This window comes from Phodopus roborovskii, unplaced genomic scaffold, assembly GCF_943737965.1.
Source record: "Phodopus roborovskii unplaced genomic scaffold, PHOROB, whole genome shotgun sequence".
Lineage (NCBI taxonomy): Eukaryota > Metazoa > Chordata > Mammalia > Rodentia > Cricetidae > Phodopus > Phodopus roborovskii.
Genome location: NW_026125540.1, coordinates 5301606 through 5327763, shown reverse-complemented (window position 1 = coordinate 5327763; position 26158 = coordinate 5301606). Strand labels below are relative to the sequence as shown.

Here is a 26158-nt window from a genome sequence, read left to right as displayed (position 1 = left end):
TCATTCATTGTTCAAATCAAATGGAACAACTTTCTTCGCTTCCTGCTCCACCCCTCCCACCCGCTGCGGTAGCTGTTCTTGGCAGAAGGCCAGACCGGCACCCGGTAATTCCACGGTACACGGTACACTCTGTACATCTGCATCCGTTTAACCCGCTATTTAAAGCGGTCCTTTACTGCCACCTGTAAGAGGCAGAGCTATAATGGCACTCTTAAGTGGCTGGGGTGGCAACCCGGGTTTTCTTCCCTCAAAGACGCAAGAATCTGCGAAGTGTTTGACTCTTGGGAAAACCAGAAAGACATCTAGGGACATCACACATACAGGACAGAAGGCGAGAGGTGACGCACTAGACACAGGGTCCTGGCTCCTGTTTTCTCCACTTGGTGGCTCCATCTCCAAGACAAGAGCGAGAGGGAACCTGCCAAGCCTCGGTTGAGGCCTGATTACCAGCCTGCTGCCATCTGCGTTTGGTGAATTCCTGGATCTTCCCAGGGGCCTGGAGTTGCGAAAGAGGGTGGAGACTGAGGACTCCTGGGTGGAACGTATTGTCGGGGGGCCGATTCCGGAGCTCAGGTCGCTCCCTGGAGTCTGGGAAACTGGCTTATGGAGGCGACGCTGGGCCGTAGGGGGCACCTGCGCTCCTGTGTGCCAGGCACCTTGTAGCTCCGGATGGTGGCAAGTCGGGTGAAGTGGGAGCGCAAGGGCGAGAGGAAGTCGAGGCTCGGGAGCATCAGAAAGGCTTCCTTAGCTCCGCGTGAGCTTTAGCTATCCTGGAGGGGGACAGGAGTGGGAAAACCCTGCGCGGCGCATTTCCAAGTCACCGGTAGCTGCGCTCCGAGCCCCCTCCAACCCCGGGGCGGATACCCCGCGATCCCCAGGGTTATCGAGCAGCCGGCGGCGACCAGGTCCGCGTGGCTGTCGCGCAGCGCGCCAAGCCAAAAGGTAACCGCCGCCGGGCCTGCCCACAGCCTAGCAGAGCCTAGCAGAGGCAGCGCGGCCCCGAAGCGCCTTCGGTTCTAAAGATCCTCACTTCTGGGAAAGGACAGGGAACTGTCAATCAACGAGGGAGGGAGCGCACCGGCGCCGGGTGATGTCAGCGGATCAGCTGCTCCATAACAAAGAGGGGGTATCACAGGAGAAAGTTGCAGCAGCGGCTGCACCCCGGAGTCTCGAGGACCGGGGACGAAGGGAGGAGGGACGGCGGCTGCCGCAGCCGCGGCAGGCCGAGGAATTGAAAGGACTGTAGGGGGAGGCATCACGATCCGCCCCGACTGCTCCTCCTCTTCCTCCCCCTCCTACTCCTCCTCCTCCTCCAAACTCGCAGGGCTTAGCCCCAGCGCTCTCTCAGCTGCCGCGAGCACCCGGAGGGACGGGAACCGGCCGCACGGCCCGCTGCTGGGCAGGGTCGCAGCCGCCATGGATAGCGACGACGAGATGGTGGAGGAAGCCGTGGAAGGTACGACCGGCATTTCTCCAGGACCTGGGGGTTGGGGGAGGCGCTTGGGGCGCGAAGAGTGTAGGTCTGCGACGCGCGCCGGGTTGGGCCGGTGGTCACCGCGGTCCCTAAGCGGGTGGCCGGTCGGGAGGGGGCTGCACTGCCACCGCCACGCCGCCGGGAGCGCGCGGGGCGCGGCGGGGCACAGGCGGGGAATGGGGCCCCGCGGGGTCCGCGGCCCTAGGAAGGCTCGCCCCCTGCATCTCGACCGGCCACAGCAGCATCCTCTCTGGGAGTTGCGAAGCTGCCCCAGAACCTTGGCCTCGGTCCTTGAGGGGGATGGAGGAGGGGAGGGCGCCGGAGGGCAGTCCCTTGAGGCGGGTCATCTCTGAGGAGCAGCTGCGTTTCAGCCACCTCGACTTCCCCTCTCCGACCGCCTGCCCTTTCCTGGTTGAGTCGCTGCATCCCGCGGCCACCAGGGCCGCGTCTAGGTGGGTCTCCCATCGCAACGTACCCGGCTGCACACCAGGCACATGGCAGCCCCGGCCAATCCTCCGGGAAAAAAAAAGATGAAATCATTGCTCATAGTGCCCACCGCACTCCCCACCGGCCTCGAACCCCCGGCCACCCGGAGGCGGCTAACCCGGGTCTGCGCTGCCCCCAGGCGAACTCAGTCACCCGCTCCCTCCCCCTCCCTGCTTCCGAGCGGGGTGCAGACGCTGGAGCCGGGAATAAAATTGCAGGGTGACACTTAACTTTCTGAATTCCGAGCTGTTGCCTGAGGGTGATATCACCGCCTGGGTGTCAGGTTTCTCCGCCCCTTCTCGAGCGCCCCTCCCCCGACTTTTGTCGCCACTATGTTTTTGCTGAGTTTCTCCGCCTCTTTTTTTTTAGCCCCCAACTTCTAAAAGATACGGTGGGGACGTTATACAATCTCGTTGTTTGTGTCCTGAGAGGTTATGATTTTGTAACAGTGAACACTGTAAAACACTCTTTAGAGTATTTATCATTTATTTTACCCTATCCCAGATAATGTTCCCGTGATGTTTTGCAAGACTGAGTAGTGTTGTTCCGGGATTTCTTAAACGGCGCATCGCAGTAAATAATTTTAAGTCGCTGGTTGAATCTGGTTTTGATCTCATTTGTATAAACAGGTTCTGACAAACGATAAAGAAAAATAAAGTGGCCGTGTTTCACAATACATACGGATATGCATTTGTTAGTGCTACATTGGAAGAAATCCCATTTTGATGGCCTCATGGACATAACTGCTTTACAGGCTGCTGGAGACTTAGAGTGAGATGAAGTAGAATAATTTTTTTGAATTCTTGGAAAGGCATCCATTCTAATTTAAGTTATAAAACTTATTTCTTCATTTAGTTTTTAAAAAACAATTTTAAAGTGCATGGTTATGCTTGTAACTTTAGAAGAGACTAGAAATGTTGTAAATTCACAGAGCTTATATTTCTCTAAGTAAACTCATTGTTGAGATTTAGTAAGGCCCAGAGGAATCAGCCACAGGAAGTCTTCTTTAACTTTCCAGTTACTGCCTTCTTCTGCCTTTCTGTTATCATAGGAAAAGAAGTTCTTAACAAATTGCTAGTGTTGCTCTCATTCCTCCCTTTTTTAGCAATATATTTTTAGTCTTTTAACTTATTTTTATTTCATGTGCTAAGGTGTTTTGCCTGCAGGGTGTTGGATCCCCTAGAACTGGAGTTACAGATAATTATGAGCTGCCATGTGGGTGCTGGGAATTGAACCCAGGTCCTCTGGAAGAGCAACCAGTGCTCTTAACTACTGAGCCTTTCTCCAGACCCTCTTCCTTCTCTCTCTCTCTCTCTCTCTCTCTCTCTCTCTCTCTCTCTCTCTCTCTCTCTCTCTCTTAACTTGTTTTTGTTTTTACTTAAAATTTGAAAAACAAAGCATTGATCTCAGAGTGCCCCAGACTGAGCCACCTTCCCTAGTGCTGCTGTGTTGGAAATGAGCCCTGCTATGTGTGTTCCTAGCATTGGTATGCCCTGCATGTAGAGATGGAGGCAAGAGGATCTGGAGTTCAAGGTCATCCACAGCTGCATAGCAAATTCAAAGCCAGCCTGAGACCCAGTCTCAAAATAGTAATTTTAAAAGTATGTTTCCATGTTGATTATGAGTTATTCCAGTGGATTCGAAGCACTGAAATTTCTTTCCATAAACAGGGAGGCTTGTTATATAGGATGAGCAGACAGTGTTATTATTAATCAGTTCATTTGAGCAACAAAGGCACCATTAATAATTATGCAACAACAGCAGGCTTAAACCGGGCATGCCTTGGGCAGTCATTCAATTTTACCTAAAAGTAAACAAGTAGAGAAACTTTAGTTTTGCTTTTTGTGGTTTTATTTTGTTTTGTTTCAAACAGGATCTCTGTAGCCCACACTGGCTTGGAACTTTCAGCATTCCTCTACCCAAGTGCTGGGATTACAGGTGTGAGCAGTTATACCTGAATTTTTAAAAGAACAACAACAAAATATCATTTATTTATTTTGCTCTGTGTGTTAGGCAAGCAATATGCCACTGAGCTACATACCCCATCCCAAAAGTAACTTTTAAGATGTTAAAGCCCTTAGAAAAATCAGGAATAGTGGGGCATTCATGTGGTTCCAGTTACTTGGAAGGCTGAGGGGAACAGATAACTTAAGACTGGGAGACAGCTAACAGGGTTAGACCAGCAGAGCCTGGACCAAGAGTTACATTCTATCTCAAAAAAAGAAAGAAAGAAAGAAAGAAAGAAAGAAAGAAAGAAAGAAAGAAAGAAAAGAAAATAGAGAAAAGGGCTGGATAGATAGATGCCTTGGTGCTTAACAGCATTTCATTTGCTTTTGCAGAGGACCTGGAGTTGGTCCTTGGCACCCACATTGGCAAACCACAACCACCAGTAGTGGGTACCAACACTCTGACCCATCTCAGGCTGAGATTTTCAGGGTGCCTGGAGCAAGTGTGTACTTGCAGGAAACTGCATCCTTGGGTCTTTCTCCAGATATTGTTGGCCTTGGCACTTTGCACCACTCTTTGCTTAAAATCTAACACATATTTCTGAACTGGTATAAACGGCTGTGATCCTTTCCTAAATAGAAACTCGTCTGGGTGTCTTGATGCTTCGACGCCAGCTACTCAACTCTGCATACACATTGTCTTCTCACTGGTTTCCTTGTCACGCTATTTTTATCATCATCTCTGTAATTGTTTAGCTCTTATTATGTGCAGAGTCTGTGCTAAGTGCTTCTCAGACATTATCCATCCAGTCTTAGGAGGTGGGTACTATATTATCCTCAATTTTCAGAGAAACTTAGAGAAGACGTTAAGAACACCTGTCAAACAAGGGAGACAGGCTAGACTGGAGAAATTCCTTTGTCAATTGTCCTACTGTCCTTCCTTCCTTCCTTGCTTCTCTTTCCTTCCTTTCCCAACAATGTCTCATTCTGTAGCCCAGGCTAACCTGGAATTCATTATGTAGCCCAGGCTGGCCTGGAACTCACTTGTGTAACCCAGTCCTCCAGCCTCAAATTCCTGAATACAGAATGATGGCATGAACCACCATATATCTTCTTACCTTTTTAAAGCATCCCCCCCAAAAAAAAATTTTTTTGCTTAGATTTATTATTTTATTTTATGTATATGAATGTTTTGCTTGCATGTACATCTGTGTATCATGTGCATCCTGGGGCTGGCATTGTGGACATCTGTGAACCAGCATATAGGTGCTGGGAATTGAACAACAGGTCTCTACAGGAACCATGGACACACACGCACACATGCATGCACACACATGTGCAAGAGCACCTTGAGGCTCACAATTACAGCCCAGAGTAGATGGGATAAGACTTCCCTGGAGAAGTGGCAGGCAGTGGTAGAGAGTGAAGTTTGGTGAGTGAACGAGAGAGGTGTGGAATTGTTTGACCCATCCAGAAAATACTTTCACTCTAGCTGAAACATGGGGCTGGAAAGAAGAAATGATACACAAGGGGCAAATAAGAAAAGGAAGCTGGGTCACAGGCCAAGAGCCTAGGCTGTATGTTGGAAGGAGGCTGTGGAGTGAAGGAAGACAGGCCAGAGCTCTGCTCAGCTGGAAGTTTGATTGTCTGATGTGGTAGGTAGTTGGAGGGCCAAAACAAAAACTGAGGCCATCACCTAGAGGGTCTTGTGGCATTAGATGTGCAGTTGTGAGGATAGAAAAACACAAAAAAAGGCTGGAAATTATCAGAGTCCTCGGAGCAAGGAGCCAAGATGAAGCAAGCAGCTCCATGTTCTACTGTTCCAATCACCTCAAAACAGTACGGATTATTTTTATTAGCAACTGTCCAATCCTGCCTGTCTCTTACATGTATCTATTGTGTGTGTCTGGGACAGTGTGCTGTGTTCTGACTGCACCCATTCCATGTGGGTCACATGAAAACTACCACCCTCAGCAGCTGGCATTAGAGCTCCTGTGCCTTCCAAAGCCACTGTGACTACATCATGAAAAAGGCACACTCCTTGCATTAACAAGCTTGCTTTTTCTTAAATGACTTCTGTGGGGGAGGAGGGGAGGAGCAGTGTTTTGTCAGCAAAACTAGCAGTATGCATAGGTTGGGGTCTCTTGTTCTAAGGGAAATAGACACTGTCAGATCTTACTGTGTAAACGGGAGGCGTCGGGGGCCCATCATAACAGACTAACCTTATCAAGTTAAGGAAAAATAAAAATAAAAAACTCTGCTCAGAGGTAGCATTGGGGGAAGTTTTTACCTTTCTGTTCTTCTGGTAGAGAAAACTAGAACAAAATGAGGGAAAATGAGGCATGTTACTTCTCGTTTCTCTGGCTACCATTCAGTCTGTCTGTGGTGGCTCGATTGCTGGAGCTGTGTTATTAGCACAAAGTGGTCATTCCAGTGAACTTGGCATGATGTTTGGGCCTGGTGCCCACCTTCTGTGTAGTGGGAACTGGGCTGGAAGGTGGTTGGCTGACTCGGCGCATTCTGTAATCTTCAGCAAAGACTAGAGTTTCCACACTGAGTTAGGCAACACAGGCAAGAGCTAGGAATTCGCAAGCAGGGTCTGATGTGGAGAGTCTTGGCAATCCTCTGCAGCCAGCCCACAAAGACTCCTTGCACTTCTCTATAAGAAGCCTGGGCATTGCTAGTGATTTCGTTTTCCTTTGTTTTTTCTGAAAGATCAATTTTTAAGTTGAGAAGTTATATGAGAAGCTACCAAATCACAGTACACGGTTTAGCTCAATAGTGCATAGTCATTTACATGCTCATAAAACTTGAAACATTGATTTGTTTAAAATATATATTTTCTTTCATCATACTTGGTACTGGGTTATGTAAGCCTATGTATTCATAGGCTTTGAATATATTGTCCCCTAGTCTCCTGCCCGCCCCTTTGTCTCCCTAAACAGTTTCTCTTTTACTTTCTTTTTTGAATTACCCCTACTGTTCAGCCTATGCTGGTGCCCTGAGAGGGCAGGAGAGGGTTTGGGATCCCTGCAGCTGGACTTGCAGGCATTTGTGAGCAGCCCAATGTGATGCTGGAACACTGTCCTCGGGATAGAGCAGAAAGCCTTTAACTGCTGTGTGGTACCTCCAGCTCTTAGAGCTACCTCATTCTGCCATCAGCAAGAAGGAACACCCATCTTGTCTGCCTTTCTCAAGGAAGAAAGTGAACTGGTGGGTTTGAGGCAGGGGCTTTACATTTAGAGTGATCAGTATGCTCTTGCAGTTCATGTGGTAACGTGTAGTAATCTGTTGTGAGGTTTAAACTAGGTAACAAGAAAGCATTTAGCCCAGCCCCTGACTGCCCCAAACAGTAGCTTCATAGTTTTCTTCTCTGGATAGTAGCCTCCTGCCCATAGGCTAGCTGCTAAGGTTATGATACCACATAACATTATTGTCCCAGCAGCATTTGAAGAACTGTGCTGAGATCTCTCACAGCACTAATGTACCAAAGCAACAGGACTGTAACAATCTAATCTGTTCCCTGGCTTTTTCTGCTTTGCAAGTCTTTTTGTTGTCGTTGTTTTGACTGGGGCTATTTGTTCTGTTCCCTTCTGTTCTGTTGTGTTTTGTGTTAAAGACAGAATGTTGTGCAGCCCAAGCAGGCCTCAAACTTGCTGTGTGCTGAGGTCCTCCTTGAACTTCTAATCCCCAGCAGGAAAAATGCAAGCTTTCACCTACCATACCTAGATTGTTGGCCTTGCTGATGTATGAAGTAGCTACTTCACAGTTTTACACTGCCCAGAAACCTACAATACTCTCTCTAGTTCCTAGTGCTTTTCCTTGCCTGCACCTAAGGATGCAAAAGAAAACAAGTCAAGATGGAATTCCTGCTGAGGTCTGACAGATTTCAGAACTTGCATACACAGCCAGACCAGCAAAGAATGGCCACCGGCCCACATATCTTCTTGTAAATGCACAAGGTCACCTGAGAGGTGGCTGTCATTCAGCAGTCCTCTAGGAAACAGGGAAGAGGCTCCTTCCCCATTGGGTCGTTGCAGAAGGGGGTCCAAATGGAGCAGGGGTGAGATTTGGGTGCCCTCTCACCTGGAGTCAGAACTGACCTGTGCCTGCTTTCCGTTACACAGCGCCTTTCGCCTTTCGTTTTTCTTTCACATCTGAGTTCAGGGTAGAGGGTGGCACACCTTCAGTATTTGGTTCAGAAATAGGACAAGGGAGGAAGCAAAGTAGGAAGGATTATACTGGTTTCTTTCCCCTCCGTGTTCACGTTTATCATGTTTCTCTTGAGTTCAAGAAGAAAACCAGTTTTATTAACAACCGCTGTTTAAAATCTGAAGTGTATGAACCTTTTCTATTGTGGTAGTATTTTCGACACACCAGCAATTACTCTCCTGAGAGACTAACCTAATTATTCTGATATCTCTACCTAAATCAAAAATAGGACAGTACATTCATAGGAATGTTAATGGCTACATTTAATTGATTTCAATGTTTCATAAGAGAAAGCTTTTAGCTCTATATTGAGTATTTTTTATTAAAAGAGAAAAAAGTAAATTTGATCTGTTTCAATGGAAGATTGTCATCAGTAGATATTTAGAAAGACTTGTCCAAATTATTTCTCCTGACTCTAGTGTCAGAATTACATCATATAATTCAGTTTTTCTACCAAAAGAAAGCAATTTTGGACTAGTTCCCTGCTGACCTTTGTAGGGAAATGTTGTGTTTAAAGAAATCTGTGATTTGTTTCCATAGTCATAAATGGCTATCTTTGGTGTGTTTCCATAACCATATATGGCTGGCTGTGGTGTGTTTACAGAGCCATAAACGGGCTGTAGAGACAGCTCATGCTAAGTGCACTGCCTGCTTTGGAAGAGGACCTTAGTTAAATTCCCAGCACTTATCACCTGTAACCCCAATTCCAGGGGATCCAATGGCCTCTTCTGGTTCCTACATGGGTATGGCACACATAAACTGAACCAGGCACACACAACAACATAAACAAACAAATAAATAATAACATGTATTGTTGTACTATTTTCTAGGTAACTCATTCCATATAGAGTCAGGTAGAGCTGTAAAACATTTCAGAAGTCAATAATGAAAAAGAACATTTTTATTTCTTTATGGCTGTTCCTTTCTTTATAACTTCTTTTTCTAAGTTTTTGTTTTGTTGTGTTGTGTTGTTTCGTTTTGAGTGCTGGGATTATTCGCATTCTCAGGCATACTATCTAAACACTTGCCATTAAGTTCTATCCTTACTTAGCCTGGTACTCTATCATCTTACGATAAAAGTTTTGGGAGATTAAAGCAATTTGTTGTGGTGGCAAGGTTTGTGTTTTTATGCAGTGAGCCATCTGGAAGTCACATTTTTATATTTAGTGTCCCTGCAATGCACAGTATTTAATATTTTCACCCATGATCCCACTTGTTAACTCAAGGGAAAAGACAGTGGAGGTATTGCTGCCTTCATTTTCACTCACCTTTGCCAAACCTACTCCCTCAGATGATGGGGATGCTAATGAGGGTTCCTGGTAAGTGGTAACAAAGAACCTGGATGCCTAGATGCTGACTCCAGACGTGTGCTGTGTGGTCCATAACCAGGAACACCAGTTGGTAAAAGGTGAGCATAGGGACTGTTTCTGGGGTCCAAGATCACTTTTAGTGGCAGTGTGGACATGCTTATCTCCGTTTACAACTTATAAGTCCTCTGACACGTAGGGGGTATGAAAGGCTACCATTAAACTTTCAAAGGTGAAGTGAGTTTGTAAACTAGAGAACTTAGGGTTAGCTTAAGTTCAGCTTAGAAGGGCTCTTAGTAATGAAGAATTAAGGGCAGTTTTAGACACGGTGGCTCTCTCCCTTGTTGTCTGAGTGTAAAATAAAATGGTGCATCAAGACTGTACTAGTGCTCAATAGCATACTCTAGGATAACATATAAAATCATATTGCATGTTTGCAACATGCAAGAACTGCAGAGTAGTGGGTGTGACAATAAGACTATAACTCAGTGCCATCTGAGCCACGTTTCAGTTAGGATGAGAAGTTGAGACATTCACTTCAAACGTAAGTACTATGAGGAAGCCTGGGAAGTGGTAACCAGTGCTGCAGATGGCCCTACTGATAATAAATCCCAGTCCCAGGGAAAAGGCAAGCTGGTACAGACTCCACGTTCTCAAATGTGTTCATTTGTGAAGTATACAAAACATCAAGTTCTGCATACTTAGTCCTTTCAAGACACAGAAGAAGCAGGGGCTAGTGTGAGGGCTCAGCATTTAAGAGCACTTGAGTTCAGTTCCCAGTACCCATGCTGAGCAGCTCACAGCCATCCAGATGCAGGGGAATCTGATGCCCTCTTCTGGGCATAGAAGGGGCACCTTTGGAGGTTCTGAGCTGACAGCATTTCATCCTGAGGCTGGTGTTAAGGTGTGGCCTGTGCTTCTCCTTCCCCAGGACACCTGGATGATGATGGATTACCACATGGATTCTGTACTGTCACCTACTCCTCCACAGACAGATTTGAGGGCAACTTTGTGCATGGAGAAAAGAATGGACGTGGGAAGTTCTTCTTCTTTGATGGCAGGTAACCCTCTCTATTCTGATTAGTTTGAGGCTGTGTGTGTGGGGGGTGTCCAATTATTTCAAAAGAAAGAATGATACAAATGCAAGAACTCAATTAAAAGTCTGTATACCCCTCATGCAAAGGTGAGTGAGAGTAACGCCAACATGTATGTAAGGTTTTGGTGACCAGAAATGACAGTGGTGGTTGTGCAAAAGTCAGCCTAAGGTATGCTGAACCTGGCATGTGTCTGTGTAGTGATGTTCTGCCAAGCCAGATTCAGGGGGCTCCATCTTGATTCATTTCAAACACAGTTCAAAAACTGTAACATAGCTCAATGACATCACACAAGCTGGAAAGCAAGAGCTGATCCCCAAGGTTGTCTTCTGACCTCCATGGACCACACTCACATATACTCATGTGCACAGGCCTACACATCATATATGCACACATACGCACACATCTTACACACACACACACACACACAATGCCCTCTAGATACCTGGTCCCCAGGGGTCTCTTTCAAGGCCTTGCATTAGTGCCTTCTCTTTCAGAATCCTTCTGTCTGAAAAGTAATTCTCCTGCTCCATTTCCATGGTGATGTAGCCAGAGCTCTTTTACTGGAAAATGACAATTTTTACTTTATTCTGAGATTATTTTTGTGATTATTCAACGACATATATTTTTTAAAATGTCTCATTTCCCCTGCCCACCTAAGGCGAGTTTCCTGAGTACAGAATCTCTGTCTATAACATCTACTGTGCTTTATGATACTTTCTCTTAACTTGATACTTTAAAAACAATAATAGTAAAGTCCTTACCACGTGGATGTGGGAGCTGAAAAGAAGTTAGGATTTATCCAGATGGCTACACACATACACACACACACTCACACACATAAGCATATTCATATTTTGTGTTTGATAGTTAGATAAAGATAGCCAATAATTGACTGACTCTTAGGGAAAAGAGTCCATCAAGTTGGTTGTATTTTGTGGTATTTACCTACCGGCTTTACAGACCTGGTGCACAATTGTATTAATGAGCTACCCTGAGCATTTGAGCTGGTGTGCCAAAATGTACTCACTCCCTGTTTGCCACAGGAAACTGAACCGTTAGGGGGCAGGAAGGGACAGAGACTCCCCATCAGGTGCACGTGGTCTGGAGCCTGGCACTAGGTGTGGATGGTCCTGAGGATACTGTGGGAATGTTTCTCTGGTACTGAGAATGCTCTGACATCTGTACCTCTGATTGACTGTAACTTCTAATCTGGATGTTTAGTACAGTTTAGCTGTTCTCAGTGTTAACAAAATTTGTAAACCTAGAGCTAGAACTTGTCACTAGCCTAGAACTGGGAGAGGAGAAAGAAGCAGCAAACAAATCCAGAGGCATCTACTTTGAGGCTGTGGAATGGTAATATTAGGGAGTCATGTTGTCTGTAGCCCAAGATAAAAGTGAGGTCATTTATTATATGAATGATTATTCTTTGGTATTGGGGACTGAACCCAGGGCCTTGTGATGCCAGGCAAGTGATCTTTAAGCTTTATCTCCTGCTTTTTCAATGTTGTTTCAAGTTATCTGGCTGCCCTCACACTTGCTGTCCTCTTACCTCATCCCTTAGAGTGCTGGGGTCATCATTGTGTACCGTAGAACCCAGGTGTAAATATTTATTGTCAAAGTTTTCCTGGATATACCAACTAGTTTTCAAGTATTTGCTACTGCATGCCTTCAGTTTTCTGTACTCAAGTAATTTTCGTGTGTGTGTGTGTGTGTGTGTGTGTGTATGTGTGTGTGTGTATGATATGTGTATATATATGTGTATATATATGTGTGTGTGTGTGTATATATATGTGTATGTGTGTGATATATGTATACATGATGCACATGTGTGTATGTTTGTGGTGCACATGTGTGGAGGACAAAAACCCCATTGTTGTTCCTCATTGCCACGAATCTTGATTTTTTATGGGTTTTTTATTTCATTAATTTATTTATTGGGAGGGGCTAACCATGCCACAGTGTGGAGGCCAGATGACAACTTGCAGAAGTTGGGTCTCTCTTTCTACCATGTGGGTGCCAGAGATAAAGCTGTCATCGGCTTGGTGGCAAGTGCTTTACCTGATGAACCATTTGGAAGGCCACATCTTGATGTGTTTTGTGTTTGTTTTGAGATAGGGTCTCTCTCTGGCTTGACACTCACCAAGTAGGCTGGACAGAGAGTCCAAATCCATGCCATCACACTTGGCTTTGGTTTCTGAGTGGACTCTAAGGGACTGATGCACATCCTCATGTTTGCAAGGCAAATGGTTTACTGACTGAGCTATCAGTCTCCCAAAGTCATTTTCTGACTCTGGTTTCCTGTCCTGCTGGGTCCTGCTGAGAGGGATCCCTGTAGGCTGAAGGGCAGATGCCAACAACAACATTCCCCAGGTTGTCACAAGGTGCTTGATCACATTTCAGAGAAGCTGGGGTGGAAATGAACTTTTGAAGTCACGCATTCCAGCCTCTCATGTGACGCAAAATTCTATTGGTGTTCCTGACCATCTTTGAGCTTTTGTTGGAACCAAACTCAGCAAATAAATACATTTGGGCTTACAATCCCATTTCATTTATGAAAAAAACTAAGGCTAGGGAGTACCCTAGTTAGTAAGAGTTCGAGTTGACATGAATTCATTTCTATATTTTCTTTCTTTCATTTGCTTTCTCTTCCGACCCCCAGACAGGGTCGCATGTAGCCCAGGATAGTCTTTCACCTACTGTGTAGCGCACCATGATCTTGAACTCCTGACACTCCTGACTCTACCTCCCAAGTTTTGAGATTGCAGGAATGAAACACTAACTAAATTCACTTTTAGAGAAAACCCCCCCCCTTTTTTTTTAAACTACATCTGCCACTCCATTCTGACCAGAAGTGAGGAAATAGTGATGGGTCTGCTTCCTTTTTTTCCTTGCTTTATTTATTTTCTTTTAGATAACTTCTTAACTATTTTTGTTAGTTTGTTTGCTTAGTTGTCTGGTTGGTTGGGTTTTTTGTTGTTGTTTTGGGGTTTTTTTGTTTGGTTTGTTTGGTTTTGGTGTCTTGTTTTGTTTTGTTTTCTGACACAGAGTTTCTCTGTATAACAGCTCTGCTCTCCTGGAACTTGCTCTGTAGACCAGGCTGGCTTTGAACTCACAGCGATCCACATGCCTCTGTCTCTGTCTCCCCTCCCCACAATCCCTCACCCAGTGTTGAGATTAAAGGCATGTGCCACTACCACCTGGCCAGCGTCTTTACTATATGTGCTTTAGCACTTGCTAAGAGCCCAGTGGGTTGATGGAAGGTGTTCCTAAAGGGTCATCTTTAGTAGTGGCTTCCCCAAACTCCTGCTTTCTCATTTGTAGGATGAGGATAAATGCTTGAATGAGAAAAGCTATAAAGATCTTGGAAGACATAGCATACCTGGCAAGTGCCTGGGGAGGAGGGGAGGATGATGATGGTGACCAATCCTGATGTTACTCTAAACTTAATTGATTACAATGGCCTAGAAGACTACTTGTTAGGGAAAACTTGGAAGTGTCAAATGTCTTTAATGTTGCTACACTCATACAACAATCAACTACTCCAAAAGGTGTGGTCCTCCTCCCCTCCCAGCCCCCATCATCAAGCAAGCAATTCAGCACCAGATACCAACCAATGTCACACATTGCAATTCTGACGATGTCTGCTTTGGGTAGTGTTCACCTCTCCTGGTTCTGGAGGGCTGAGAGCTTTGAGATCAGAAGCTATTAGACTGGTGTCTGGCCATGACCTGCTGCCTGGCTTAGATGACCGCTTATATTGTCACAGGGTGGAGAGGGGAGTCAGAGCAAGAAAGGTTCCTTTGTGTCTCTTTATAAGGGCAGTAAGTGCACGCAGGAGGGCTCTAACTTCATAACCTAATACCTTCCCCAACATCCCACCTCCTAGCACCACCCTATTGGGAAATAAGGCTTCAATGTACAGATTTAACAGGGGCCTAAACATTCGGTCTGAAGCAGTACATTTTTTTAGGGTGTTCTTTTAAAGAATTTTTCTAATTGCTGTTATTCTGAACCTTTGTGAACATCAGACTCTCTAGCCTCACACATCCTCTGTGAAAGGATAAAAGTGAAGACAAGAACAGCTTCAAATGTGCCCAGCATGTGGCTAGAGGAATTGCAGGAGGTGCTTCCCTCTGCTTGTCCATCCCGCCTGGGAAGGCTGAAGGTGCTGGCTGGAAGTAGCTTTAACAGATGGGTTAGGGCTCCTTTGCCTTGCAATATGAGATAATAATACAGTCACATTTGATAATTCCTAGAACAGTATTTTCTCACAAAACAATTTGATTTGTTACAAATATGTCTTTAAAGTAGAATCTGTATTGCTAGTAGATTTTTCTGCCTGCCTGGTCCCATAGCTGCACCAGCCCCAAATAACACACAGAGACGTTGTATTAGATATAAAGCTGTTGGCCTGTTACTAGCATTTCTTATTGGCTAGCTCTGTCTTAAATATTAACCCATTTTCATCAATCTAAGTATCTCCACGTGGTCTTATCTGGAAAGAGGATCTGGATTTCTACCCTGTAGGTCCTACATCTTGAATCTCTTCCTACTTCTTCCCGAATCCTCCTTGTCTCCTAGTCCCACCTATCTTGCTTTCCTATTTGCCAACAGTGCTTTATTCATTAACCAATAAGAGAAACATATTTACAGAATGACATCTCCCATCAAATCTGAGTTTCTTTCTGGATACTTATATTGATGAGGACACACTAGCAGGTATGCCCAACCTTCTATACTGGACACAATGTTATCATCTACAAAAGTTCATACTTGAAAAACACAATATAATAGAGTTACCAAGGGAAAAAAAAGATCACTTCCCCCTCAAAAATCTTAAGTTTTAAGCAACCTTGAGATTTGGCATTGGCCACATGCATAGCTGTCCCAGGCCATATGCAGCCCTCAAACTACAGGTTGGACACACCCGTTAGAGAAAAGGAACCATGGTTAGGCCCATGAGTTGAAAAGGACAGAAACTTCTCAGTCCCCAAACCATGAAGAAAAAGCCAATCTTCCTAACTACCTTCGTGAATTCAGACACTAGAGAGGTGACTGTTGATGAAAATACAGTAGTATTTAAATGAAGTACAGGCGCACCAACTGGGGTGAGCAGCTGCTAAATTTCTCCATGATTTGGAGGTATATTTCCGGTTTAATTATTTTTGAATACTTAGCACCTCATAAAGTAAAAAGGAGAAAGAAATGTAGTTAAACTGATGTTTTCATTTCCCCTAAGTTTTCCAGTTGTTTGCTTAGATGTCATTGCCAGAGAAATCAAACAATCCAATGACCATTTCTGTTATTTCTTACTATCATCCTGAGGAGTCCGCCAAAATGTTAAAAGGGAGCACAGCTTAAGAACATTAAATCTGGGCCTAGAGAGATGGCTCCATGGTTAAGAGCACTTGCTGCTTTTCCAGAGGACCCAAGTTCAGTTCCCAGCACACACATAACATGGCTCACAACTGTCTGTAACCCCAGATCCAAGAAATCTGACACCCTTCTGGCCTCTACACACACACACACACATAAAAAAGACAAAATTAAAACAGCAAGGGCTGTTAGTGGTGGCCTATGTCTGCAATTCCAGCACTTGGGAGGTAGAGGCAGGAGGATCAAGAGTTTACACTCCTCCTCAGCTATAGTGGGTTCATGAATACATGAGACGGTGTCTCAAAACGAACAACAGGAGAGCATGGTGTTACAAGCTTGCAATCCCAACATTAAGGGGGGAAACAAAAACAAAAACAAAACAAACAAACAAAAAAAAAAAAAACCAGAAGGATCCTGGGTTTGAAGCTAACCTAGGCTACACAGTGAGTCCCTGTGACAAAAAAGAGATGTAGGAGGGGGAGGAAGGATGGGGAGGGAGAATGGAATATATAATGCTTACGTAAAAATGTCAGTCTAATACTTTGGACAAGAATAGTGAAAATCTATACTTTCTGTAGCTTGGTGATACTTAGTTTATTTTGTTTGTTATAACAAACACATTACTTCTTATTTCTAACATAAAAAGTACCCATTCCTTCCTTCTTCCATTCAATTGGATCATTCATAAGTTACTGCAGAAGAAGCATCTTTCTTACTTCCCTAAAAAAGTAGCCCTGAGGGCTCTGGAATTTAGCTGAGCTGTAGATCACTTCACTATCCTGCCTTAAACTGCTGTGTGGAGTAAATCAGCTGCGCAAAGAGGAAAATGACCATTTCTCTTGAGAGGGAAGTGAGCATGGGCTTACAGGTGAACAGGCAATGACTCGGTTGGGACGGAGACCAAAATAAGATGACTCAGAAGGGCTGGGTATAGAGGCACTGCCCTTAGTCCCAGCACTCCGAGGCTGATAGGTCTCTGTGAGTTGGAAGCCAGCCTGGACTATATAGTGAGTTTCAGAACAGCCAGGCCTATACAGAGAAACCCTGTATGGAAAAAACAAAACAAAACGAAACAAACAAAAAGGTAACTTGCCTTGTTTGAGCTCACAGTGGAAGGAAGATCTGCTTCCTAAAAGTTGTTCTCTTACTCCATGTGCCAGCCCTGGCGTGCGTGAACCTTCACTCACAAAATATGTGCAAGTCTGGGCTGGTTTTTTGGGTTTGTTTTTTGTTTTTTTGTTTTGGCTTTTGTTTTTGTCTTTGTTTGTTTGTTTTTTTTTTTTTTTTAAACTTGTCTGAGAGACCTGTGACTTTTAGATTTGATCATGAGTCTGAGGTATCGGCACACTTGTCTGTTGGGACAACACCCAAATAAACATTCTGAATGCTGCTGGGAATCTAAAGTCAAATGGGGTACCGGGACTAGCAAATAAAGACTGAGAACACTGGTTAAATTAAAACTTCAGACAACAACAAAACTTTTTTATATTTGTATTTTATATTCAATATTTGGGATATGCACCTGCTGAAGTTTATAACCTGTCTAAATAAAATTCAGATTTCACTGGGCATCCTGTATCTTTTGTGGGGGGTGGGGGGAGGAGCAGGGAGGTTTCAAGACAGGGTTTCTCTGAGTAGCCCTAGCTGTCCTAGAACTTGCATTGTAGACCAGGCTGGCCTTGAACTCACAGAGATCTGCCTGCCTCTGGCCCCCTGCCTTTGCCTCCCAAGTTCTAGGATTAAAGGCATGTGCCACCACCACCTGGCTGTATCCCTCCCAGAAATGAAGAGAGATGACTGAATCCCTTCTCTGCACTGCACACATCACCCAGTCTGTTGATTAGCAATCCTTCTCCAAGTGGGCTCTTTTTCAATTGTGTGAATCTAATGACAGTGGAATCTCATTAATTCAGCTTCACTGAACTTAGAGTTTTGATTATTTATGCAAAAGCTATGTTAAAGTATACTTTATTCCATTCATGAATTTAATAAGCCTATTTGTCATCGATAATACAAACAAACGGGAAAGAGAACTATTTATCTCCTTGGGAGACCACAAATAGTGTAATTACAATGAAATGAGAAGCTGTCACTGTTCAGGCTGTGCATTTCATTTAATAATTACAGATCATTCTCAATCATAAGACAAGATGTCTCTAGGCAGTCAGGGACAGGCTGCTCAAACCCTGTGTCTCACTTTGCATTCTACCTGCCCGGGAACATGGTGTGTGCTTATCTTACCTAAGCCAGTACATGATGTGTGCTTGTCCTATTTAACCCAGTACACAGTGTGTGCTTGTCCCAATATAAGGTATGTGTTTACCCTGCCTACCTAGTATGTATTGTGTTCTATCCTGTGTGGCCTCTTGAGCACTGTCTGCTTACTAGACAGTACTGTTAGGCTGTAGTTAGCCCGTTCACTATGCTGGCTAGAGCCCTATATAATGCTCATTATATAGAATAAATACCTTAAAATGTTTACTGGCTGAATCTGTGACTAAAAGCTGGATGTTAATCAAACTGTCTTTGTTTCTGAATATCTAACATTCATTTTTTTAATTTTTAAATTACATTTGTTTATTTTATGTATATGTGTTATATGTAGGGTGGTATAGGCCTGCCTGCATGTCCATGACTGTGCACATGAGCATATGTGTACAGCTGAGTTCCACACACATATGCCACAAAAGACCTGCAAGATTACCATGTAACATCAGTATGAAGCCAGCTATAGCACTGAGATTTGTGTGTGCATACTTGTGTTGTTCATACAATGACAAAATCATCTAACAGCACATTTTTTTTTAGAGCCTGTCCCTGTCATTAAGGGACACATGACTGTATAATACAAAAATGAATCCTTGTCAATCTTCCAAAGGAGTCAAAGTAGAGTGTTTTGATTGGATGCCAGTTATCATTGCTACTGTAGAATAAAACACTAGTGACTTGAAAGTAAGATGGTCATTTGCACAAGCTAAACTGTGTGACTGAAGAACCCCATATACAAGCCATCTAAGAGGGCCTCAAGAACCCCAGAAAGACACACAGTGCTCCTCACTGTTAAATAGAGTGTAACAGCAGAAATGCCAGTGTCCGGTGTAAGCTGGACATCTGCCGGGCCATGGAGACATGGGTAGCTGAGACTTTTCTCAGCCCAACCTGGGGCTTTTTTCTCTCTTTCCTTTAGCAAAGAAAAAAGAGAGAAGATTCTCAGGAATTAGGAGATTATAGGTTAAGTCTTCCTCAAACCCAGGGCTTGGGCATGCTAGGCAAATGCTCTACCAATGAGCCGACATCACCAACTATTATTCACCTCTCTGCATGCCATCCCTAGCCATCCACGGGAATTCCACATGTCCTGAATACATGAAAGGGTGGACACAGAGCTGGGCATGTGGGTCCTCGGACCTGATCTTTTATTTTAAGATGGCTCAGAGAGTAAAGTTGTTTGCCACCAAGCCTGATAACCTGAGTTTGATCCCTGTGCCCCACACAGTGGAAAGAGAGAACCAAAACCCACAAGATATTCTCTACCCACCACACATATGAGAGAGAGAGAGAGAGAGAGAGAGAGAGAGAGAGAGAGAGAGAGAGAGAGAGGAAGAGAGAGAAAGAGAGAGAGAGAGAGAACAAACTATGGATAGTGCTGTGTAATCTGACTGTTCTTTTCTGTTCTCCCTTGCCTCGCAGCACCCTGGAAGGATATTATGTGGATGATGCCTTGCAGGGCCAGGGTGTTTACACCTATGAGGATGGAGGTGTTCTCCAAGGCACATATGTGGATGGTGAGCTGAATGGACCTGCCCAGGAATATGACACCGACGGGAGGCTGATCTTCAAGGGGCAATACAAAGACAACATTCGACATGGAGTGTGTTGGATCCATTACCCAGTAAGCTGGCACCTGTCGCTCTGAGGGAAAGGAATGTGTTTGAAGACAGTGTTTTGACTCCTCCTGATAAACAGTAAAATGTATTCATTGTGAAGCCACAGATCAGTCGCTGCAGATGAGAATGTCTGAGGCCCACCTGCCTGCTGTTGTTGTTCTCCGTGACTTAGATGACTAGGCTTTAGATGGTTATTAATTATTCTTCTGACTCATAGCATATTCCTGAGTACTTACTCATCACTGGCACAAACTAGTTTTATTGTACCATTTATAAAGTATGGAGGGATAGCTCAGCCGTTAAAGGCTAGGCTCACAACCAAAGATATAAAAGAAAGGATAAGTTGTTTTTAACTCCTTTTTCATGTAGAAAGAAGGGGTGGGACATTTCATTGTTGAAATACATATGAGGGCATATGAGGGGTGACTGGGTATGATGACATGCCTTTACTCTCAGAACATAGTGAGATCCAGGACAGCCAGGAGTATGCAGAGAGATCTTTTGTCAAAAAAAAAAAAAAAAAAAAAAAAAAAAAAAAAGGAGGGGGAAATACATATAGGGATATAGGGAGAGAGACAGGCTCTCACTGTGTAATCTGGCTGACCTCAAATGTAGTGTGTAGACCAGGCTGTCCTCATACTCCTAGAGATCCACCTGCCTCTGCCTCTAAGTGTTGATATTAAAGGCATGCACCACCCCACCCAGCTGTTGCTTAATTTTATCTAGTCTCTTATAGTGAGACTGAATCCTTTTTGGAGTCACTACACCACTGCAGCTGGATTTTTATAGTCCCCTCACTATGAAGGTGTGTCATAGATTGTATTGCTTGCGTTAAGATGATTTAACCTAACTTGCCTTTAAGTGTTGGGAAACAGCGCTGGTTTTGAGTTAACTACAGCAAATAGATATGGCAAAGCCTGTGGCTGGGAATTAATAACTTTTGTTTGCATTTCAAATACTCCATCTGTTGTTGATGAATTTAAAACTGTGTTTTGAAAAGAATAAACCTTCAGATGTACTTTGTTTACTGTTTTATCATGTCCAGAGCTTAACTGAAAATACCTTTTTGCTTACTCTGAATTATTAAGAAGAGGCTATGCACAGTGGTGCTTGCCTGAAATCCCAGCATTTGAGAATGGTGCCCCCTCCAGATGATCAGGAGTTCAAGGTTAGCCTCAACAACCTATAGAGTTTGAGGTCAGTCTGGGCTACATAGTAAAACTCTGTCCCCCCCCCCAAAAAAAAGATATTACATGTAAAACAAGAAAAGTAAACCCTAGCAAATGTACTTACGAATTGTTTACTTATTATTTGTGTATGAGTGTGCTTGGCATGTGGGGATGCATGTGTCACATGCATGTCTGGTGGCGATCTGAGGGTAATTTGTAGAATCTGCTCTCTTTCCTTACCTTTCCTTAGGTTCTGGGGCTTGAGCTCAGTCCCCAGTCCTATGCAGCAGGCACCTTTCCCCATCCCAACCCCCTCACGGAGCCATCTCACCAGCTCACATTATTATTGTTCTATTTTAAAACATACACAGCATTTGTACTTGCACTTTTTTCAAAAAAACATTTATTTATTTTATGTATATGAGTGCTCTATCTGCATGAACAACTTAATGCCAGAAAAGGGCATAATATCTCACTATAGATGGTTGTGAGCCACCATGTGGTTTCTGGGAATCGAACTTAGGACCTGGATAAGAGCAGCACTGAGCCATCTCTGCAGCCCCACATTACTATTCTTTAGGAACTGTTTAGGTGGTTCATCAGATAAGAACACTTGCTACAAATATGAGGACCTGAGTTCAAATCCTTGGAAACCAAGTGAAAAGCCTGGCTTGGTCACTTATGCACTCACAATACTCTTACTGAGGATCTGAGGCTGACACACCTCCAAGTTCAGTGAGACCCTGCCTCAAGGGACTAAGGCACTGACACAGAGTAGGACGTCCAATGTCATCCAAATACAGTTTTTAAATTTATTTTTGAGACAGGGATTTTCTACATAGTCCTGGCTGTCCTGGAGCTCACTGTGTAGACCAGTGTGGCCTAGAACTCCCAGGCATCCACCTACCTTTGCCTCCCTAGTGCTAGGATTAAAGGCACCCATACCACTGTGCCCAGAAAACACAATTGTGCTTATGCACCTGTGGACCCAGCTACTAGGAGAGCCTGAGACAGAGGGCTTAAACCTGGGAGTTTGAGTCTGGGGAAATGGCTCAGCGATTAAGAACGGCTGCTGATCTGTCTTAAGGACTGGAGTTTGGATCTCAGTATCCACACTAGGTACACACACACATACACACACACACACACAAAGAATTTCAAAAAGAGACTGTGCTCTAAGGAAAGAATGTAGTTAATCTTTGTCTAAGACTTGCCCCAAACATTTAGGTCTCCTCTTGGTCAGCTCTCATCTTTCAGATGTCATTTAGGTGACTGTCTAGGTAGAAGCAGACAAGTAGACGGACAGGTCCAGAAGGCTGAGAGTGGGCTTCCTGAGTGGCCAGGCTGAGACCATGCTGCCTGTGCTGGGGAGCTGCTGACATTTGAGAGAGAAAGTTGTCAGAGAAGGAGTGAAGTCCTGTGTAGGCAGAGGATGAGAGAGAGACGAAACAGGAATTCCCAGAGACTCCCACGCCCTGTCATTTTACTTCTGTCTAGGATCAACCAAAGTCCTGTATGAGATCCAAGGTACACTGAGGCCATTTCTTGCATTCATCTCACTGACTGGAGCCAAATTTTAAAACTTATACAGCGACGTTTTTAGAGAATGTTTTGTGTTCTTTGACAATTTCATACATGCCTTCATCATATGCCCCCAAACCCTGCTTCCCAGGCGCCCCCCCCCCGTGTTCCCAACATGTCAGCTCACACCTCTCTCTCTCTCTCTCTCTCTCTCTCTCTCTCTCTTTCTCAAGACAGCATTTCTCTTTAGCTTTGGAGGCTTTCCTGGAACCTGGAACTCACTCTGTAGACCAGGCTGGCTTCAAACTCACAGAGATCCACCTATCTCTGCCTCCCGAATGCTGGGATTAAAGGCGTGCGCCACCGCTGCCTGACCTCATCTCTCTCTCTCTCTCTCTCTCTCTCTCTCTCTCTCTCTCTCTCTCTCCCTCCCTCCCTCTTTTAATAACCCTGTGTCCAATAAGTACTGCTGCAGCTACACAGGTGGGGCCCAGTCACTGGAGTACAGGCGCCTATCAGCTGCTATAGGAACATTTTTCCCTGTGGTCTGATCAAATACCACTTGGGAAGAAAGCATTGAGAAATAACTAGCTTTCAGAATAGTCGATGGCACCTGCTGTAAGTGTGGTATCTGATGACAGTGGAAGGGGCTGATTGCACCCCTCTGCTGTCTGGAGTCTGAATCAATAAGGAAATAGACATTAGTGTCAGGGACTGAGTTGCTGGTTTTCATTGTAATAACTTTGGATTGGAGGCATGGTGGAGGCTTCTTGGTCCCTCCTGCTGTTAAAGCACTGCTAAAGTTTTTCTATAGCAGGCTGGAGAGATGGCTCAACAGTTAAGAGCAGTGGCTGCTCTTCCAGTGGCCCTAAGTTCAATTCCTAGCAACCATATGGTGGCTCACAATAATAAGATTTGATGCCCTCTTCCGGTGTGCCGGCATACATAAGAAAACGCTTCTCTTGAGGGGCAAGGGCCTTCCTGGGTTTGACAGGGAAGTGCCTAGGAACCCAGGACAGGGTGAAAAGTGAGACTGGACACGACAAGCAGCCTTCATCTTGTTAATCCCCACCCAGCAGAGGAAGCCTGTGACCTGCCTTCTCACCAATCACAGTGACGCCTCCTTCCCAAAGGGGGAGCCAGTGAGCAGAAGAAACAAGGCAATGGCCTCTCCCCAATACTCCTTGATAGAGCAGGTGGGCCACATTTGTGATACGGCAAGAAAAACAGAACCATTCTCCCTATCACATTTATAGGATCACTCTAAGAACAGCGATACAGAAGTTTTGCTGTTGATATTTTGGTTTTTGAGACTGTCTTGTGTGGCCCAGGCTGGTCTCACTGTGCTGTGTAGCTGAGGATGACCCTAAACCTCTGACCCGTCTCTAAATGCTGGGGTTATAGGTGTCACCACCACACCCAGGTTGTGTAGTGCTGAGATTCAAACCCAGGACCTGGTGCGTGCTAGCCAAGGGCTTTACCAAACACAGCAGCAGCAGCCCCGCTACGCCCCTTTGTTCTGTTTTGATTTTTTATTTCCAATGCACTTTTTTTTATTTTAAAAGATTCATAACTCCTTTAGAAAACCAAAGGATTTCTATTTTGTCAGTCCAAAGGAATAAATTCAACTTTTGAGGGGAAAGGTGAGAGGCCCTAAACACAGACTTCCGTTTCAAATGAGCAGGAATGTGGTGGCCTCTGTTTGTTATGGCATGTAAGAAGTACATGTGTTCTAACACTTTGAAGGCAGATCACACAGAAAGATCATACCCATTTACACCGCATCAGCAAGCATTAACTTCAGAAGAACAATTGTCACCCTACTGCGCTTTCTGCCATGAAAAATAATGCTGTGATTTTCCTTCAAAAGTTCTGAATTTTAGTTTAGCTTATAAATTTAGTTTATGGTGGCGAGCTATGCAAATTGTGTGCGTGTGTAATGTCACTTATTCCTGTCTCAGTGTGCAGCACTGAGGGTCACCCCGAATTGCTGCCTTGAGTAGCTGTTCCCAGATACTTGAGTGAGGACATGAACCAAGCTATCTAAAGCGCCATGGTTTCAAATTGTTCAGCAAGCTCACAAAGGACTTAGACTTCCGGGGGAGGAGTAAGGGTGTCTGCACTAAGCCTGGCTATATGACCGGTCCCCTGGGGTCCACCCGATGGGAGGAGAGAACTGACTTCTGTAAGTTGTCCTCTGACCTCCACGCATGCGCCACGGCTCGTGCTCACCCGTGCAGACACATGCGCACATACAGGAACATAACACCCTGTGACCTTGGCACTGAGCAGGACTTAGCTGGCTCTTCTCTGGGAGGGAGACTGGAGAGCCGAAGGTGAAGAATGAAAGAAAGAACTTATGTGGAAAGACAAGGGCCTTTGTTTACCTCTTAGAAAATGCAAGCAATTCTATTTTTACTCGGGTAGACCAAATTAATTCGTAAGTACGTTTAAAGGCATACTTTGGCTCAGAGGGAGAGTGTTTAGCGTATACAATCCTACAAGGTCCTGGGCTCTGGGTTTACCCCAGTACTGCAAAAAAAAGAAAGAAAAAAGAAAGTACATTTTAACTGAAGTTTGTCTTTTATTTGTTTGTCTTTCTATGTGTCCTGGATGCCCTGGAAAGATAAGGCTGGCCTCAAACTCACAGAAATTAGAGATCCGCTTACCTCTGCCTCCATAGTGCTAAGATTATAGGATGTGTGCTGTAATATATTTGTAACATAGTTATCCTGTAATATATTTCCCTTAACATATTACAGGTGTGTGCTTAATTATATTTCCCTTAACTGTATGCAAGTCTGTTCTGAGTGTAATGTGTTTGTTTCTTAGATAACACACCAAGCTAGAATGGTACACTTCAGTCTCCTCATCTAAATGAGGCATGCATGTCCCAGTGCATAGAACATTCCAAAAGTGTGTTTGCCTGTGGCAGAGGAGCTACCTGCAGAGGCACAAGGAGCTCTCCCTCTTATCAAAAGCTCTGGATTCTTACACCATTACTGTCAGTGTTCTTCTGGGGGGGGCATTGCAGAAAACAAACTTCTTGAACTTGCACTCTATAGATGAATATTTTACATAATATCCGTGGTTATGGTTTCTCCCACCAGGATGGAGGCAGCCTAGTCGGGGAAGTCAATGAAGATGGGGAGATGACTGGAGAGAAGATAGCCTATGTCTACCCTGATCAGAGGACTGCGCTCTATGGAAAATTTATTGATGGAGAGATGATTGAAGGGAAACTGGCCACCCTCATGGCCACCGAAGAAGGGAGGCCACACTTTGAACTGACATCTGGAAGTGAGTTGTCCAGTGGGTGACAGATTAAAGAAGTTTCTCCTTCTCCTCCTCCTCCTCTTCCTCCTTCCCCTTCTCCTTCCCCCTCTTTTTGATTTGTTTTTCAAGACAGGGTTTCTCTGTGTAGCCCAGGTTATCTTGGAACTCACTCTGTACACCAGGCTGGCCTTGAACTCACAGAGAACTCCCTGCCTGTGTTTCCCTAGTGCTGGAATTAAAGGTGTGCACCACCATCACCCTTCAAAAAGGGTTCCTTTTTTCTCTGTGGAGCCCATTTTAACAAAACAAAAAAAACCCAGACCCCTCAGCTCCTCCCTGTTTATGGCAGCATAAACAGGTCTGCTGCATCCCTAGGTTCAGCTAGTCTAAGCTGGTCTGTGTTTTAC

General features: G+C 44.7%; 1 protein-coding gene across 1 annotated transcript in view; it reads left to right on the top strand.

Moving 5' to 3' along the window:
- Window positions 1-879: 879 nt before the first annotated feature.
- The window catches only part of Setd7 (SET domain containing 7, histone lysine methyltransferase), a 38351-nt gene continuing 13072 nt past the window's right edge, over window positions 880-26158 (top strand). Inside the window, exons 1-4 of the mRNA XM_051176910.1 lie at window positions 880-1456; window positions 10357-10486; window positions 19589-19790; window positions 25586-25775. Of these exons, the coding sequence (XP_051032867.1) occupies window positions 1417-1456; window positions 10357-10486; window positions 19589-19790; window positions 25586-25775 (562 nt within the window). The 5' untranslated portion in view covers window positions 880-1416. The remainder of the gene's footprint in view (window positions 1457-10356; window positions 10487-19588; window positions 19791-25585; window positions 25776-26158) is intronic.